The sequence below is a fragment of the Macaca mulatta genome, chromosome 1 (genome assembly GCF_049350105.2).
Source record: "Macaca mulatta isolate MMU2019108-1 chromosome 1, T2T-MMU8v2.0, whole genome shotgun sequence".
Lineage (NCBI taxonomy): Eukaryota > Metazoa > Chordata > Mammalia > Primates > Cercopithecidae > Macaca > Macaca mulatta.
The window spans coordinates 73881797-73900890 of NC_133406.1; the positions used below are offsets into that span (position 1 = coordinate 73881797).

General features: G+C 35.7%; 1 protein-coding gene across 2 annotated transcripts in view; it reads right to left on the bottom strand.

The window, feature by feature from the left end:
- Positions 1–19094, bottom strand: part of USH2A (usherin) — a 797990-nt gene that overhangs the window by 525995 nt on the left and 252901 nt on the right. The window contains exon 20 of one of the 2 annotated variants that reach the window (XM_015116260.3): positions 16490–16720. In XM_015116260.3, the coding sequence (XP_014971746.3) occupies positions 16490–16720 (231 nt within the window). Of the gene's footprint in view, positions 1–15191; positions 16721–19094 lie in introns of those variants that run through there. The other variant, XM_015116269.3, reaches the window with a different exon arrangement.

Genomic DNA, 19094 nt, shown 5'->3' on the forward strand with positions numbered 1-19094 from the left:
TCTGGGGTTTTCTTTATGTAAAAGACTTAACTATAGATTTCATTTTTAAAACACATCTAGGACCACATAGATTTTCTATATCTTCTTATGTTAGTGTAAATTTGGAGATTTTCTCCCATGCAAAGGATCTCTGTATTTTACCTGTATTGTCAAGGTTTTAGCATAGTACTGTTCTTAATACATTATTAGGTTTTTTTTTTTTTTTTTTTTTTTTTTTTTTAACGTCTGTAAGACTTCTAGTGATGGCTCTTTGCATCCCTGAGGGTAGTAATCTGAACTTTCTCTTTCCCTAGATCACTTGCAAATAATTTTTTTTTTCCCAAATTTTCTAAGACTCTGTTCTTGGCCTTACTTATTTTATTCATTACATTTCTGTTTGCTATATCACTGATTTTTCTTATTTTTATAATTTCTTTCATTCAAATATTTTTTTGGGTTTCATATGCTGCTTTAATTTCCTGGTTTCTTCTTGAGTTGGAAGCTTAGATAATTGATTTTTAACTATTCCCTTTTTCTAATATATGCATTTAAAGCTATAAAGCAATATCAGGTTCCTGATATTGTCCATCCTACAATGTTTTTATATATAAAGACATTACTATAATTAGATAAAAATAATTTTTAATTTCCATTATTTCTTTTTGAGCCAGGGATATTTTCCAATCTGATTATATTTTAGATTTGGAGTTCTAGTTTAATTCCACAGTTGTCAGAGAACTTGAAATATTACGAGATCAAGCAGAATGCAGTGGCTTATCACATCTGTAATCCTAACACTTTTGGAGACTGAGGTGGGAAGACTGCTTGAGCCCAGGGGTTCAAGACCAGCCTGAGCAACACAGTAAGACCCCATCTCTTAAATAAATAAATAAAAATTATAAGATCTCTATAGCCCAGAATATTAACTATTGTGGAAAATGTCCTATGTGTTCCTCAAAAATGCATATTATATAGTTGTTGGAAGTAATGTTCTACATATGACAATTATAACATATGTCACATGTTTTACATACAGACGTAATTGTTTATTCATTTTCAAATCTTTGATAGCTATACTAATATTTTGTGTACTTTTTCTGTCAAAATATTAGATGGGGATTTATATCTTCAATTATAAGGATTTGTTTATTGCTCTGTTTATTTCTGTCAACTTCAGTTTTATATGCATATCTGAAGCTCTAAGTAGCCCCTAAATTTAGGAATATACGTCCCTCTATTGAACTGATCTTTTTGTCATTATGAAATGTCCTCCATTATGTCTACTAACATTTATTATCTTAATATCTATCTACATATCAATATATCTTGTCTCATTCTTTGTTTTCAAATTTTGTCTTTATATTTAAAGAATGTTTATAAGAATAAACAACATATGTTTTTATTTTTTAAATCAGTCCAATAACGTCTATGCTTATTTGAGTAGACTATTTAATTTAGATTTAATGCAACTACTGATATAGTTGGGTTTATGTTTACCACAGTGGTATTTGTCCTTTTATTCCTCACATTTGCTCTTTGTTTCTGTCTTCTTCTTGCCACCGTCAAACTCTTTTATCAGCTTAACCTACTTTTATTTAACATTTAGTGTTTCCCAACATTAATTTTTTTAAATCATTATTTTGCTGGTTACCTTCGGGATCATAATCTGGATCCTTGATCTACTATGGCCTACTTTATATTAATTCTTCAACTTCCCTAACTTCTTAGGAATTTTACCACAGTTAACTCCATATAGACCCCCTCATCATTTGTGACAAAATAATTGATGGCATACATTTTTCTTACATATGTTATCAACTTCAAACTATGATTTTCATGTCCTTTATCATAAATATTACTTTTTATTTACATACCTATTTACCATTTCTAGAGGTCTGCACTCTTTCCTGCAGCTCTGTACTTCCTTATGGGATCTTTGCCTATGTCCTAATATACTTTATGATTTTCATAATGCCAGTCCTTTGGTGATAACTTTTTCAACTCTTTTGCTAGGAAAAATATTTTATTTTACCATATTTGATGGATATGTTTCCTGGGTACAGAAATCTTGACCGGTAGTTTTCTTTTGATGTTGTTATTGTTAAAAAAATAATTTTGGCATTTAAAAAGTATCATTCCATTATATTCTGGCGTTCATTTTTTGTTGTTGTCGAAAACTCAGACATCATTCATATTTTTGTTCCACTGTCTCCTCACCCTCCCCAGGTGCTTCTGACGGTTTTTCTTTGTCTTTTATTTTAAGCAATTTGACTATAATATACCTGGATATGGCTTTCCTTATATTTGCCCTGCTTACAGTTTGCTAAGCTTTTTATTTTTCATATTTAGTAATACTTGGCTATTCTACAATATTACTCGTCTCATTCTTTCACTCTTTTCCTTCTTGGTCCTCAAATACACCTATGTTCCATACGTCTCTTACATGCTGCTCTTTTTTTCATGTTTTCACTTCTTCTTGCTATGCTTCGGTTTGGACAATTACAATTGACCACTGAGTTCTCTAATCTTGCCTTCTGCAATGTTCCATCTGTGTAACTCATCAATATTCTCTTCACTTCAGGTATTTTACTTTACATACTATTTTTCCTATTAATTACTGTACAGATTACAATTTTGCATTGAAATATTTTTTATCTTATCATCCTTTCTGTCCACCTTGTCCTTTATTTTCTCTTAACATTAACTGAAGTTATTTTGAAGTCTTCATCTGCCTCTATCGACGATTAATATTTCATTCTTGGTCACTTCATGGATGACCCATAGTAAAACCTTTGGATTATTTTATCTTTTACTAATGAATGCAAAATTCTCTTTTGACAAGAAGTATAATTATCAGATTACCTTGACCTTACTAAGCCTTGGCTTTAGGTGTCACTATGGTGAATCTGTTTCAGTTATCTCAATGTTCCTAAGGAATAGCCCTTATTCCTACAGCATGGGAATTATGGGAATTTACTCATAAAGGACGGACTTTTGGAGAGTTGAGTGAAAGCTCAGAGTGTTCACCAAGGTTTCTCTACTCTGGTTAAGTCTAAACTCCATGTGTGTATCCTTAGCTCTATGTTACCTCTGAAATCTCTGCTTAGCTCCAGCTACCAAGCATGTCTTCTCTGCTATGTTTCTCATAGGATTATTCTAAATGTTGGCCAAGGACCAAAAAAAGAATTGTTACACAGAATTTTTGGATTATTTTTCAGCATCATTCTTCTCTCTGGGCACCTACCCTCCAAATCTGAGCTACTTTTGTAGCCTTGAATTCCGGTTTTTATTCCTTTACCAGATATACTAATGCCTCTGCTTGAGCTCAGTAATTCCAGCTGTGCAACTCAACTCATTTGCTTTTCTTCACTTAAGCATAGTAGCTCTGCACTGTTGCCATAAAATGGCTACAAATAGGTGTTTTAAATATATTTTGCTCCCAACTTACATTGTTGCATACGATATTAAGAATGAAACTGTTTACTTTATCAGTGATGGAATTGGTATTTTATCTACTGAGATTCTAACTTCAGCTGTTACTCAGCTCTATAATTCCTATTCTAATATATTCCCATTTGCTGCTTAAATTCTGAACATTTTCATTGATTTTGTTGCTAATATTAATTGTAGTTATTTTAAAGTCTGTGTCTGGATATATGCATATATACCTGTATGTGTATGTGTGCATATGCCTATATGGGTATGCAAACATGTATTTCTATATAGCTGAATTACTTGAGGATATGTTTCTATTTTTTGTTTTATTTATCTTATCTTTTGGTTATTTGACCCTATTTTCTGTCATGCCTGTTAATTTTTTATTGAATGCCTGACATTGTGTAGGAAAAAATTGTACACTCTGGGACTCTGGTTGATGTGATCTCCTTTCACATCATATCTAAATATTTTTGGCAAAAAATAACTTTTGTTTCATTAGTATCATTAATAGTTAAGATGAATTGAGGCTTTATCTGAGGAAGAAAAGCCTATTTATGATTTGCTCTAATAGGATTTCAATTGAAAACCTAGCATGTATACCAGGACCCCACCCAGAGTCTAATTTTTTGCCTGTCTTTTTTTTTCCCCTAAGACTATGCAATAGAGGAATTAACAAACAAAACAGAAGGAAAAAAGAAAAAAAAAAACAAAGATAATTTATTTATTTTTATTTTTTATTTTTTTTATTTATTTTATTTTATTTTATTTTTTTTTAAATTTATTTATTATTATACTTTAAGTTGTAGGGTACATGTGCATAACGTGCAGGTTTGTTACATATGTATACTTGTGCCATGTTGGTGTGCTGCACCCATCAACTCGTCATTTACATCAGGTATAACTCCCAATGCAATCCCTCCCCCATCCCCCCTCCCCATGATAGGCCCCTGTGTGTGATGTTCCCCTTCCTGAGTCCAAGTGATCTCATTGTTCAGTTCCCACCTATGAGTGAAAACATGCAGTGTTTGGTTTTCTGTTCTTGTGATAGTTTGCTAAGAATGATGGTTTCCAGCTGCATCCATGTCCCTACAAAGGACACAAACTCATCCTTTTTGATGGCTGCATAGTATTCCATGGTGTATATGTGCCACATTTTCTTAATCCAATCTGTCACTGATGGACATTTGGGTTGATTCCAAGTCTTTGCTATTGTGAATAGTGCTTATGGAAAACAGTATGGCGATTCCTCAAGGATCTAGAACTAGATGTACCATATGACCCAGCCATCCCATTACTGGGTATATACCCAAAGGATTATAAATTATGCTGCTACAAAGATAACTTAAAAGGCTCACCTACATGTTTTTTCTTATATCTGGGATCTTGATCCCACAAGTCCTAGAAGCCTTTGTTACTCACTTATGTCTTTAACCATAGTTTTAAGAAATTCTGTCCAGCTTCTATCTCTTTTCTCTGCAGGAGGATTTTTTTATATGCCTCATAGCTGAAGACAGAAGTCACTTGTAATTACTTAATTACATGTTTGATGCATGATTTCACTGCAAGACTTTAAGCTCCCTAAGGTTAGGAATCATACTTGTGTTGCTCAACATCCTTTTTACAACAGCAATCATAACATCAGCTAGTGGAGTGAAATAGGGAAAATACTGCATATGAACCAAATGAATGATTAAACTCTTCCATGTAAAGGGGGATGTAGAAAGCAGTATCAAAGCTTGAAACACAGTTTAGGGAAAATAGAAGGAGAAACCTAGTGAGAAATATTTAGTTTCTTCCTATTTTTTAAACGGACAAAATGGCACCAATATTATTTATTGGCACATAGGGTGAGGATTAAGGAAATTTCACTGACTTGAAAACTGTCGATAATCTGGAAGAAAGTATTTCCAATAAAGAAGTGGAAGAAAAGAATCCAAATGACAGTAGATTGAGGAGTGATTCATCCATGAGAAAATGACACATAGTTTCGAGAAGACTGATTGTGGAGATGGGGGAAAAATAGAGTTAGGTGTGTAAGTACACATAACATTTAAAGTTGGCTATTTAAATAGATGTGGAGAAATGAGATGCAGACCATGTATGCTTCTAGTGGAAGAAGAAAGGTAACAATGACAACAAAAAACAAAGGTCAGAGTTTCACAGAACAAGTAAAATAAAGTGAATGATCAGAGTACCGTGTAGTAGAGAGAGGTCATAAAGAAGTATCATCAAGATTTATGTGGCTTAGGGACATAAAATATATGTATGCAATGGAAAGGCACGTGATTGAAGTCCAGAATTACAGAATGCTGGTCATAAATACATACACAATACTAAGATACTGTGAACTAACCCTTTACAGTGATTCCTGCATTGAAACCTTACAACCTGCCATTTAACAGATGAAGAAACTGAGATTCACACTGGGGGAATGACTTGTGCAAAGTTGCCCACCAGCATGTTGGGGAGCCAGATTTGAAACTTGGGGAGTCTGACTCCAGAACCTGCACTATTTACTACAGCCATTGCCACTTTCTGAACTAGATTGCCAACATCAATACCTCCATTGCCCTTGAAATAGAATTCAATCAGTATGATGCTCTTAATCCATCCATAGCATTGATCACTGTTGTTTATAAAGCACTTTCAAGATTAAAAGTGCTTTTTATTGTACTGTATATGTTTATTATGACTGTCATCATAAACCTATTGCAATAAGCCCTAATGATATGTATAGGTAAAGTGTCAAAATATTCATTAACCTCAAAATTTAATAAGCCTAAGGAGATCATGTATCTAAGAGATGTGCAACCACCTAGTTTTCAGCAACACAATGTGATAGCTATGGTGGGGCAGAAAACAATTTCTGAAAGAACATTCTAGCTCTAACAACTGGTGTACCAGTAACTTTGCCAATAACTGAGGACCATTAACAAGAAATTTCTTTTTGTTTCTGGTACTATACAGTTTAAAATATACTTTCTTATACATCTAAGGCCAATAGAGACTAAATAAATTGAGTTATCACTCTAACCCATCAATACTTTCAAAAATGTAGACTTAAAAATGTGAACTATATTCAAATGCATAATGAATTTCACCATTAAATAATTCTTATAGCTAAGTGATCCATCTTTTGGATTTCCCTCTTTTCTATCACTCATTTAGTTAATAAATATTTATTGAGTATCTGGTAAATGTCTTATGCTGTGCAAGATGCAAATGTTATAAGCATGAAAAAGATAGTCATAATTTCAGTCTACATGAAACATAGATAAGCAAACAACCCGTTGTTTTTATTCAATAGGTTTTTTGGGAACTGGCAGTATTTGGTTATATGAATACGTTCTTTAGTGTTGATTTCTGAGATTTTGGTACACCCATCACCTGAGCAGTGTACACTGTACCCAATGGGTAGTTTCTTTATCCCTCACCCCATCCCACACTTTCCCCCATGTCCCCAAAGTCCATTGTATCATCGTTATGCCTTTGTGTCCTCATAGCTTAGCTCCCTGAACAACCAGTTTTAGTAGAGTGTGGTAAGAGCTAAAATAGAGTAATTATTGGTTTCTATAGTAGTACATAACAGAGGTCCTCAACCCAGATTTGGCATGGGAGGAGGCTGGTGTTGCTGGAAGTTTATTTAGGGGAACAGCTAAGCTAACCCTTTCATGATGAGTAGCAATTAGCCAGGTGAAAGGAAAGCGACGTACTTGCAAATAGATGAGAGCATACCGGGCAAAGGTATCAATATGTTCAAAAAGATGGGCATCCGAGAGTGTGCTACATTCAAATACTAGGACTAAAAAATGGTCTAGAGCTGGAGAATAAACCAGTCTGTGGCTGGAGAGATGAGGAGGTATATGGGTAGAAAGCAGGTAAGCAGAAAAGGGTTTTTGCAGGGCATCTCTCACTGGGAAACCATTAAAAGGTTTTACACAAGAGAATGTCAATAAAAATCATTAGTTTGAATAACAGCCTGGAGAAGACTGAAACTGTTGGCAGAGAAGCCCACAGCCTAGGTCTGGACTAGGCAGTAGCTGTAGGACCAGCAGGTAATTCCAAGAGATGCATCCGAGGAAGAATGGCCAGAGTAGGAATCATTGATAGAATGGGAGGAAGGGAATGAATAGTTCAAGTGTCAATTCAAGGAGAGTTCCAAGGCTTCTGCCTAAGACAATCAGTGATATTCACTGTAGATGGTACACACAGAAGGAAGAACAGGTTTCAGAAGAGGAAAAAAATGAAGGGAAGAAGCTGAGAAAAATGCATCTACATTGATTTTTAATTATCTGCTGGAGGGATGATCATTCAATCATTCCCACAGGTTTCCCTTAAGTCCTTATTCTTCCTTTATGATATTCCCCAAGGATACCCTTTGCTTGTGAAAATGATATGGCCACCATTGCCAGAGATGATGTTAGATGGCTTGAGAGTTTCTTCCTCTCTTCTTCTTTCTCATGCCTTTCTTTTGAAGTTGCACTAAAGTCGAAGAATTTCCAAATGGAAACGGCTCATCAGTCAAGAGAATGTAAGGAACTGAGCCTCCCTTTTCAAAGCTCCAAACAAATGTCTTATGGCTATGTTTGTGAGCCTCCTTCAATATATAGACCTTAAATGTGGTTTGCGTATTATTACTTAACATTTCCCCCACTTAAATGAAACTATTAGTGTTACACTTGGTAGTTAGACTATGGGCAGGGCAAGAGAAGCACAACCCCCTCCAACGCCTCACCAGAAATGTCAGGCAACCATCAGGTGATAGTTATTACACTGTCTCTCTAAAATAATAAGAATTTGTCTCAGCCAGTGCCAGGGAAAGGCAGTCTCCCTATAGATAGAAACACCTGAGACTGGTGATCAGCAGCTTCCCAATGAGAGATCAGGAGTTGGGTGAGTGAGCTCAAGCATGCGCACTAAGAGGAAAACGGTGGAGTTTAACCAGTATATGACCTTCTGGGAAGAGTTAACTGGTAAGGAAACATGCCTCAAGTGAGCATGCCTATAACTTCAGTAAACACACTGCACAATCAACTCCTCCCAATTGCTGGTAGGCTACTGCACATGTGGACAGCCCACCCCAAGAGAAGAATCAGGGGAGAAGGGACGCAAGACCTTGGAAGCATGTCAACATATAAAACCCCAAGTCAAAGGTCAAATCATCTCTCAAGTCACCCACTTGGCACTCTTCCAAGTAGACTTTATTTCCTTTCAATCCTGCTCTAAAACTTTTTAATAAACTTTCACTCCTGCTCTAAAATTTGCGTTGGTCTCTTAATCTGCCCATGTCCTATCAATCAAATTCTTTCTTCTGAGAAGGCAAAAATTGAGGTGGCTGCAGATCCATATGAATTTGCCGCCAATAACATTAGTGCATAATCTTCTGAAACATTTATTTAGAGCACTAGAACCAAGTTTTGAAAGAGATGGCATTTTGACAATGATGTTCCCAGATTCCTCTCTATCTGCATAGAAAGGAACTTAATCTATATTCTTCAAGAGTGCTGTAACTGGTATAAAATAACTGTAACTACACATTTTTAAATGTTTTAACTATTTTTTTCTAGAAAGCATACAGAAAATAACTCATCTTACTAAATCAAAAACCAATCACCTTCAAAGCTGCTAGTTACACTACCATTACTGACCAATTGTGATCCTTTTTCTGCTCAAAGTTCCTTTTCCTACCCATTTAAGCTGAATGAAAGGGAAATTAAAAGTAATCTGTGTTATATTGATACAAAATGTCAAGCAGTACCATTTTTTAAGCAATGAAGTATTTGAAAAGATTCCAAAATACCAACATATTGGCAGAAAAGACGCTGGACAATTTGAGCAGGTATTATTTGAGACTATATAGAAATGAAATTGCCTTTGCAAAAGTTATAACTGAGAAGGTTATGACAGTGAAAGAGACCTAGCCTAACTAACTCTATCTTACTTATAACCTCGAATATATCCTTGCTCATTGCTGGGCAAAGGCTGACCTAACTTTGGGGAAAAAAATTAGTTTATAATTCAGTTTTGAAACAAACATGGTAACAGCCTTTTCCCTAAATAGACCCCCTTCTTGCCTGGGACTTCTCTACCTTTGTATGACTAAAAATTTGCTACAAGACTAGAAATGATGGTTTAGAAGCCATGCAGCCTCCAGCTGCAAGATTCTGAAACTCCCCAAATTGCTCCTGGGGATAACATCACTATTGGAAAATTTAAGATCAGTGCTTGAGATATTTTGCAGACCCTTAACTCCATGGATCAGCTATCACCACCCGGATTGATAAACTGGCTCATCTGATCTTGTGGTTCTCACCCAGGAACTGACTCACCACAGGAGGACAGCTTTGTTTTGTTTTTTGTTTTTTGTTTTTTTTTTTTTTTGAGACGGAGTCTTGCTCTGTCACCCAGGCTGGAGTGCAGTGGCCGGATCTCAGCTCACTGCAAGCTCCACTTCCCGGGTTTACACCATTCTCCTGCCTCAGCCTCCCGAGTGAGTAGCTGGGACTACAGGCGCCCACCACCACGCCTGGCTAGTTTTTTGTATTTTTTGGTAGAGACGAGGTTTCACCGTGTTAGCCAGGATGGTGTGGATCTCCTGACCTCATGATCCGCCCGTCTCGGCCTCCCAAAGTGCTGGGATTACAGGCTTGAGCCACCGCGGCCGGCCCGAGGATAGCTTTGACTCCCTAGGATTTCATGTCCGACCCAACCAATCAGCACTCCCACTTCCCTGCCCCCCACCAGCCAAATTACTATTAAAAACTCTGATTCCCAAACTCTCCAAGAGACTGATTTGACTAATAATAAAACTCAAGTCTCCGGTACAGTACAGCAGGCTCTATGTGAATTAAATACTTTCTCTATTGCAATTCCCATGTCTTGATAAATTGGCTCTGTCTAGGCAGCAGGCAAGGAGAACCCATTGAGTGGTTGTGGAAAACCCAGAGACCTCATGGAAAACATATGTTCATGCATGTGGCATGAGTATATAGGAATACATGTGTCGTTTTTATATCTGGTGACAATGCATTTTTAAAAATTTTAACAGTGATGGACAAAAACAGATGCTTTAAGTTAACTAAAATACTGCTAACAGCTAACAAAAACAGTTTGTTTTCAGTGTTGGCTCAGCTTACCAGCTACCTCATATTAATATTTCAAACAAAGGGAGACTTATAGGAATGTACTTCAAAATAAGTCACTTTTAAAAGGCAGGGGTTAAAACACATGCATCCTTAAATTGGCCTGATGATGAATTTGGTGAATGGGGAAATAATGGTTCTCTCCCATCTGTCAATACCATCAATGTCATCTGAAGGCATTTCCTAGGAACTTACTTATACCTCTTTATTAAATATAATAAAAAATATAGAGTCTTGACGTTTTACTTCTCCATATCTCTAGTTATCATGGATCAGTGTGACTTCTGTTATTCTAAGAAGATATGCATTTTGGTCCTTGTCCTCAGTCCAAACTGATTAACTCAACTAGACATTCTCATCTCTTCTGATTGTTTCATAATCAGAAAACACAGCAGAGTTTTGTCACTGCCTGAGAATTTTCTCCTTTACTTTGCTCCTACATACCATATACCATGTTCTTATTCTTTCCTTTACCTTTTTTAGTATAATTACTGCCTGTTCATTAAAATTCTAGGACACATAGTAGATTATTATATTTGTTTTTCAATAACTAGGACCGAAAACTAACATCAAAGTTAGGTAAAATTTGTGATTTAAATCGGTCTTGAAAAGAACTGGGGCTTTGTTTAGTTGTTTTGTTTTTTCTTTTTTTCAAGAGCTTTCTGGCAAAATACTTGCTCCCACTCCAAGGAAAACAAATACTGGGACACCAAGGGTGTTGAAGGTCAGAATTAATATGCTTTTACTAATTAATCTATCTGAAGAAGTTTGCCCTACTTGCACCTTCGCTATAACTGCTTATAATCAGCTTTCTTTTAATGAAGTGCTTAAATGTCCCAATTCACTAAAAATAATAAAAACTAATAACAATAAGGCACAAATATTATAGAGCAAAAGAAATAAAAAATATGCTCTTAAAACATATTGATTTTTTGGTGGCTGCATTTCTTTTTTCATCCCTTGGTAATTAATTGCATTTTGTATTCTAAAGCATTTTAGTTCAGCCATTTTTGGGAAAGTGAATACTATGATACAAAAATGTATGACAATCATTTAGTGTCCTTGAACATCATTATTATGAAGAAACTGTACAGAGTTCTCATCTGCAAGATATTCAACATCAGTAATCACATTTCTCGTGAAGACAAATAAAAGGGAATTATATCCAGGTGCATGTGTGTGCTCATCTCCCCAGTGGTTTGCTACAAAGATCTCCCCAAAGGCAGTTCCTGATTTCTGGGCAGGGTCACCAGTAAAGGCAGTTTAAAAGGCTGGTGTGATTGGCATCTGGATACTACAATAGTCAAACCTTCCCCCAAATGATCATGGACCTGTTTTCACTAATAGGAAAAAATAAGTGACAAGGAGAAAGAGGGTCACCTTTGGAATGCCAATCTGAGCAGTATTTTAGTTGCTGTTTTTACCAGGTTCCATTTGGATTACTAGCATTACAAGGAAAGAACTAAATTCTTTGTGTAAATCAAGTAGATTTACTCTGCATCCCTGAAAAAAAAAAAAATGAGCATGATTTTTTCCTCTCCAAAGACACAGTGATATCCCCTTCTAGTTGCATACGCGAGGGGAGACTCTATTTGCTATTCCTGTGTTGGAAGAAGAATGTATTGTTAACCCTATGTAACCAGGTCCCTATTTCACCATGATTGTTTATATCATTGCCCAATTATAAGATCATGAAGCTATTTTAATTTTCTACCTTTTTTATAACATCTGATATGACCCCATAATTGAATATCTATTTTATGTTGAATTCTGCCCATATCACTAAGTTTCTTAAATTAGAGAAAAACAGTAAATTTATATCAATCTTAAATTGTATTAATAAACATAATATTATAGAAAACAATTTATTTTAAACTCTAGGTGCTTTTTAACTCACAGATGCCACAGTTACAGCCTGTATTTTGGATTGCGGTGCCTCCTAAATATTCTATATTCATAGAATTGGAATTTTAGAGGTTAGAAGCATTGATCACCCAACAAAATCCTCAATTTAATAGATTAGCAACATTAAACACTCAGAAAAGTAGTTTGCCCAAGTCCTCACCACTACGTCAATTAATTTAACTATTTTCAATAGCAAAATTAAGTATCACATTTTAATATGGAATATTGCATATTACTCATGCCCCAGATATAACATTTGAGCAAACATATTTTGCATGTGTAACAGCAAATAAATTAATTGAATGTTGATTTTATAACTGCAGAATACTCTCACTCAGGAAATCTCCTGTCTCATAGTAGGCAATTAATAAATATTTGTTAAATGAATAATAACTAATAGCTAATGTTTAATGAGTACTAAATAATCTTTGTGGTAGACACCGTGCAAAGTTCATTAGGTGGCCTATCTACTTTAAATCCTCACCTACCTGCTAGATACCAATATTGTAAGTGGAATTATTTTAATTTTAAAGAAAAGGAAACAGAAGCACAAAAAAGATTAAATGGGTTGTCTAATTACATTTAGCTAATAAATAATGGGACCTGGATTTGAAACTAATTTATCAGTTAATCTTCTTCAAAGTCCTGATAATCATATACAGAGAGTTAATTATTTTAAATTTAAACTATGTTGTAAATGACTGATAATACATTCTTCCTGGAGATTAGATTTTTAAAAGAATACTTGTATCAGAAAAGAAAAGGAAGCAAAAACAGGTCTCAAAATAGCTTTTGCTGGTTCTTTATTCTGCCCAAAGGTAGAAATTGACAGAGTTTATTTACAGTATTAAGTTTGATAATTTACAATATTAACATTTTAGGGCATATATTCATATGCTTGAATTATTCTCTTTCTATTGTGTAAGATAAAAATATCTAAAGCAAATATGAAAGAGGCCTAAGTTGTATAAGATATCTGTTTCTTGTACTACAATAATGAGCTATTTCTTACTGAGACTTTCAACATAATGCTCATGGCCATGAAATGTGTTATGAATGCATTTATAATTCCTGTCATTGATGGGTACAATCTAACTTATCTTTTCATATATAAAATATGTATAATTATGTACATCAACCTTATATTTGTCTTTGAGTACTAATTGATATTTCTATTCAGAAGTCATTTTAGTTGAAGTTTGAGATTTTGAATTGAATAATTCAAAATAAAGGACATCTTAGTTTATCTTAAAGTTATTAACTTTTAAAAATGTAATTCATCATATTAGAGGGTTCAAGGATTTGCTCATTAAATTTGTCTCAGAATATAAAAACTGCATGAACTATAAAGGAATATAAGTTGAAAGCACTGTTTAACGCATAGCACTTCAGCCCATTTTACATAATGTTATTTATATCTTAAACACCTAGCTCCTAGTAACACTCTGGGTTTAATCGCTATAAAAAAAAAATCCCTACATGTCTTTGGGGATACAAATAAATGAATAAATAATGCCAACACTACTTGCTGTTTGTGAGCTGAAACTAACTGAAAGACAAATCCAAAAAGTTTCGCAGTATTAGAGAAGGAATGTTTGGGTGATAATTATTTCACCTCCTATCCCTCTTTCTTACTTTTATATACTTCCTATTCTAACACTTCCAAAGAACAGGCTACAAAAGTTCCTTTCCACCCTGTAGCAGAGACCTTGCCTTTAAATTTGGAAGGCTCCAGGTCACATTTCAACCCTGAAATTCAATAGCTGTGGCACAATGGGCAAGTCACTCACTTGAGCCTCTTTTCCTCCTGCATTATGAGGGTAAGAAGAGCTACTTTACAGGGTTGCAGAGGGATTGGATAGGAGAATTTATCAGTAAGAATAATGTAAGATGCTAATTGTATGCTTACCTCTCTATTTAGGAAAGTGCAAGTTTACAGAAAGTTATTGAGTTGGTTTTGAAAACTTGTCCTAGCTCATTAATTGGGGACATTTAGTTAGGCTTTGGTACAACTCAATAAAATTATTCAATCAAACCTGGCAAGGCAGCCAAAGGATCAAACCAATAATTTAGTATATACCTGGTTATATTAAAAGTTAAAGGGAGTCTTAAAAGTAAAGCCAAGCTACCATTAAAAAGGGCATCAGCAATGTCCCAGAATGTGCCTGAACACAGAAGAACTTCTCACTCTCCAGGAATCACCAAAGCTCCAGGGAGCAGTTCAAGCCAAAATTGTGATCTCCCTGCCTTGTCCTTCAAATGATGTGTACTCCAAGCACATTTTCTGTGCAGCTGGAGGCTTTGTTACAGACAGAAGGATCCTGCTTAGTGAGGCCAGTGTTTACAGCCTAACTTTTTTAAAGAGGAATTTGGAAAACTTCCCAGACACTGCATCTGCCCCTAGCCCTTGCACCTCAGAGTATAAGGCCGGCAAGGGAGATAGCGAGGATGACTAAATTTATTAACGGTGGACGGGCCACTCTATCTTTCACTGCAACAACAGTAGGTGATCCCATCAAAAATCTGTCTGCTGGCTAGCCTGCAAATCCAAGCTGACATCCTTGCAGCAGCTATGCCCAGTTGAATGGAAACGGATGCTATTTCTTGGAAGAAACACATCAAAGCCAAATATTGGACCATTTGGGAAAAGACTTTTTCTATTTTCATTTGGGAAAAGACTTTTACTATTATTCATGTGTTCCTTTTCCTTAACTATTTTTTCTTTTCTTTTTTGCCATTTTACGAATATAAAGCAGAAGTCAAGCATTTTAGCTCAATGATTCAATTTCTAATACTCTGCGATGATTTTGATATACTGGGAGAGTAGTTAAGCATGCATTAATCTCAATATATCTCAGCTAGAATATAATCATGATTCATTACAAAGGTGCATCCGCAGCCAGCCTCAATGAAAAGCAAACTATTTACTATTTTAGGTAAAAATAAAACAATATAAATTTTTATAGCTCTAATTCCATTTCATTGTCTTCACATATGCAGTATTTTAAAGACTATTTGCTCCAAAATGACTTTCTTATGGATAATTAAATGAACATCTTTATGAGTTTACAGAATAATATATATCTTATACCTCGTAAATTTTTTAAAAAATTGGATAAGTGAAGTATGTATTATAAATAGTTGAATTTTTTACGGCTATACTGAAATCATGCTATTAGAAGCTGTAATTCACAGAGGTCATGGGACTTCCAAAATATTGTGGTACTAGTAAGGCCAGTGAGGCAGGATTGTGCCGGTACAGGGTCCAATCTGTCTTTATTTAAGCTTTTGATAATATTTTTGTAGTGTTTTCACATTGATTTTCATTTTTAAAAATATTGCATTAAAATATTTACATCAATGCTGAGTTTTCTAGTGCCTTTAAATTTTGTGACTGAGGCAAGAGCCTCACTTGCTTTACCGTAGTCCTGGCCTAGAGGAGTTACGTTTCCTCTGGCATTAGTTTTTCCTACAATGTTCTTCATAGAACATGAGATATTAAGTTGCCACAGTGAAAAAAGGAAGAAAGAAAGAGCGAGAGAAAGAAAAAGAAAATGTTACATCAAATATCTGTTAGGCATGATTAGCTAAGCAAAGTTAAATAGCATTCTTACAATGCTTTTTGGAGTTTTAGTAACCTGGTGCACACTGAGAATCTCCAATAGCATGAAGGCATTTTGCAAACTCATTTGCTCAGAGAACACAGTGAATAATATTTCAAGAAACATATCCTTGCAAATACTTCGCAAAAATACAAATACAAGGCACATACTTTGATCCAATAAGGCTGCTTCTTCACCTGCATCTTTTTTTTTTTTTCCTTTCCTTCACTTACCTGACTTTTTTTTCCCCAGAATTCTGTAAAGATGGACATGCTGACACCATCATGCAAAAGTTATCGAAGGGCTGAATTAGTATTTCTATAAGTATGTATAATAAAAATTCATTGTAAAGGGATATCAAAATAATAGAAAACATTTTGGAGCTTCGTGTCTCCTAAATAAAGCAATGTCAAACACACTTACCAGTAAAGTCTGTATTGACTGGGTGAGTGGAGCTGGGAAATTTACAATACCCATTTCCTGTGAAACGGATTCCTTTCATCATCGTGGTCATCAGAGCTGGTAGAGATGACTCTCTCCTTTCCAGCTGATATATAGGAGAGGGTCCATTCAGTTCTTCAGGTGGAAACCACCTAAGATGGATTGTTGTGCTGTTGATTCCTTTAACTAGAGGAGGCCTCAGTTGTGCTGGTGCTAAATATTAGAAAACACTTGTTACATTCAAGAATTTGGTTTCTGTCTCTAGACACACATATTCACGTATATGCACATAGGTACTTGTATATATCACACTTAAAATCAAATCAGTTGTGGTTTCAAGTATCTGTATGGTTCTAGGAACTGAAAAGATAGAGTTTGTCTTAAAAGCAGTGAAACAAAATTTAAATAGCCAACATACTTCACACAAAACTTTCAAATTAAATTTTTTCTTGAAAATAACTTCTCTATTCTTTTTAGCTAAATAATAGATCTTATATATTATAGTAGCTGCTGTAATCTGGGTGGTGCCCCAACCACAGTCCCTTTACCAAGGTGGTACCCCAATGGCCCAGTTTCTGTGCCTGTTGGTCTCTCATGGCTCACGGCTGCCCGCTTCTGTGTAGAAATTCCCTTGGCTGAGTAAAAACTGCCTCACCCTGGAGCCAAAGGATCCTGCAGTGAAACCTACAGCCAATGACTAGCACTAAACCTATAGAGCAGAGGCCCTCGCCTTAAAGTGGCTTCAACTCAGTGCTGTAATTTACAGGCGCCAAGCATAATCCGTGCCAACCAATGGGTAATGCAGGAATATTAACACAGGTTTACCAAAACTTTGCACTTGTGTAAAAATAAGTCAGAAAGTCATTTTTAAAAAGGCTTGTATTATTTTTATTTTTGATTGCTCCTGTGGAACATGGCTACACCATAGGCAATGTGCCAGGGGTAACCTTTTTGTTTGTTTGTTTGTTTTAGAGATGGAGTCTCACATTGTTGCCCAGGCTGGAGTGCAGTGGCTATGCACGGGCACAATGATAGCTCACTACAGCCTGGAACTCCTGGGCTCAAGCAATCTTCCTGTCTCAGCCTCCCAAGTAGTTGGGACTACAGACAGGTGCCACTATACCCAATAGACTCTATTGTTTAAGAGCAGTTTTATGTTCATAAAAAATTGAGAAGATACAGAGTTCTACCCTATCTCCCCACTCATGCACAGTCTTTTCCAGTATCAACATCCGGCACCCAAATGGTTCATTTGCTACAGTAGATAAATCTGCATTGACACATCATTATCATTCGAAGTCCATAGTTTCCACTGGGGCTTACACATGGTGTTTACATTCTCTGGGTTTGGACAAATGCATGATGACATGAATCCATCATTATTCTATTATACAGAAAATTTTCACTACCCAAAACATCCTCTGTGCCCTGCCTATTCATCTCTCCTTCCCCCTACCCTGGGTAACTACTCATCTCCATAGTTTTGCCTTTTCCAGAAAGTCATATAGTTGGAATCATACAGCATGTAGCCTTTGTAGACTGACTTCTTTCACTGAATAATACGCATTTACGTTTCCTTCATGTCTTTTCATCATTTGATAGCTCATTTAATGCTAAATAATTTTCCCTTGTCTGGATGTAGTATAGTTTATTTATTCATTAATCGACTGATGAATATTCTGGTTGTTTCCAAGTTTTGGTAATTGTGAATAAAGCTGCTATGATGTACATATATATGCACATCTAATTATATATCTAATTATATATCCGACTTTTGTGTTTTAAATTCTGTTGAGTAAATACCAAGAAGTGCAATTGCTGTATCATACGGTAAGAGCATGTTTGGTTGTGCAAGACACTGTCTTCCAAAGTGGCTGTACCATTTTGCATTCCCACTAGCAATGAATGAGCATTCCTGCTACTGTACAGCCTCGTCAGCATTTGTTGTCAGTGTTCCAGATTTTGGTCATTCTAATGGGTATGTAGTGGTATCTTATTTTAATTTGCATTTCCCTTTACGACATATGATATACAACATCTTTCCTATGTGTATTTGCCATCTGTATATCTTCTATGGTCAAAAAGCTCCTTTTGTATGTAATTTTCTGATTTTTAAAGCTTAAAAACTGATCTAAATTAAAGCAAACAAGCAATAACCACTCTGAATGTTAAACAGAGCATCAGCACAAAGTAACAAGCCTGTGAGTTCAGCAGTTTACACACAATGGTCCAGGCACCTAACTTTGGTCAGCCTCTTGGTCCTAGAGAGCACCCTGGCCCTGAAGTGACCCCACCACCAGGAGTGGGCTTAGCCTTGGAGTAGTAGTGGCCTCACGCCCTTGCATACATTGGGACCTTGCCATGCTTTTAGGTGGTGGGACACTGGCAATTCTTTGAAGGTTCCTGGGAAACACTAGGAGTCACCGAGATTAAGGTTTTCCGTACAACTTGCTGGAAATGAGGTTCAGATTAACAGCTGAGTTATTGAAAATAAAGGTCTGTTTTGGTTTGATTCTTTTTTTCCTTAAACAGTTGAGTTTGTGAGCTGAGATTCATTCCCCCTTTAAGTGTGTCTGCTGGATTTGAA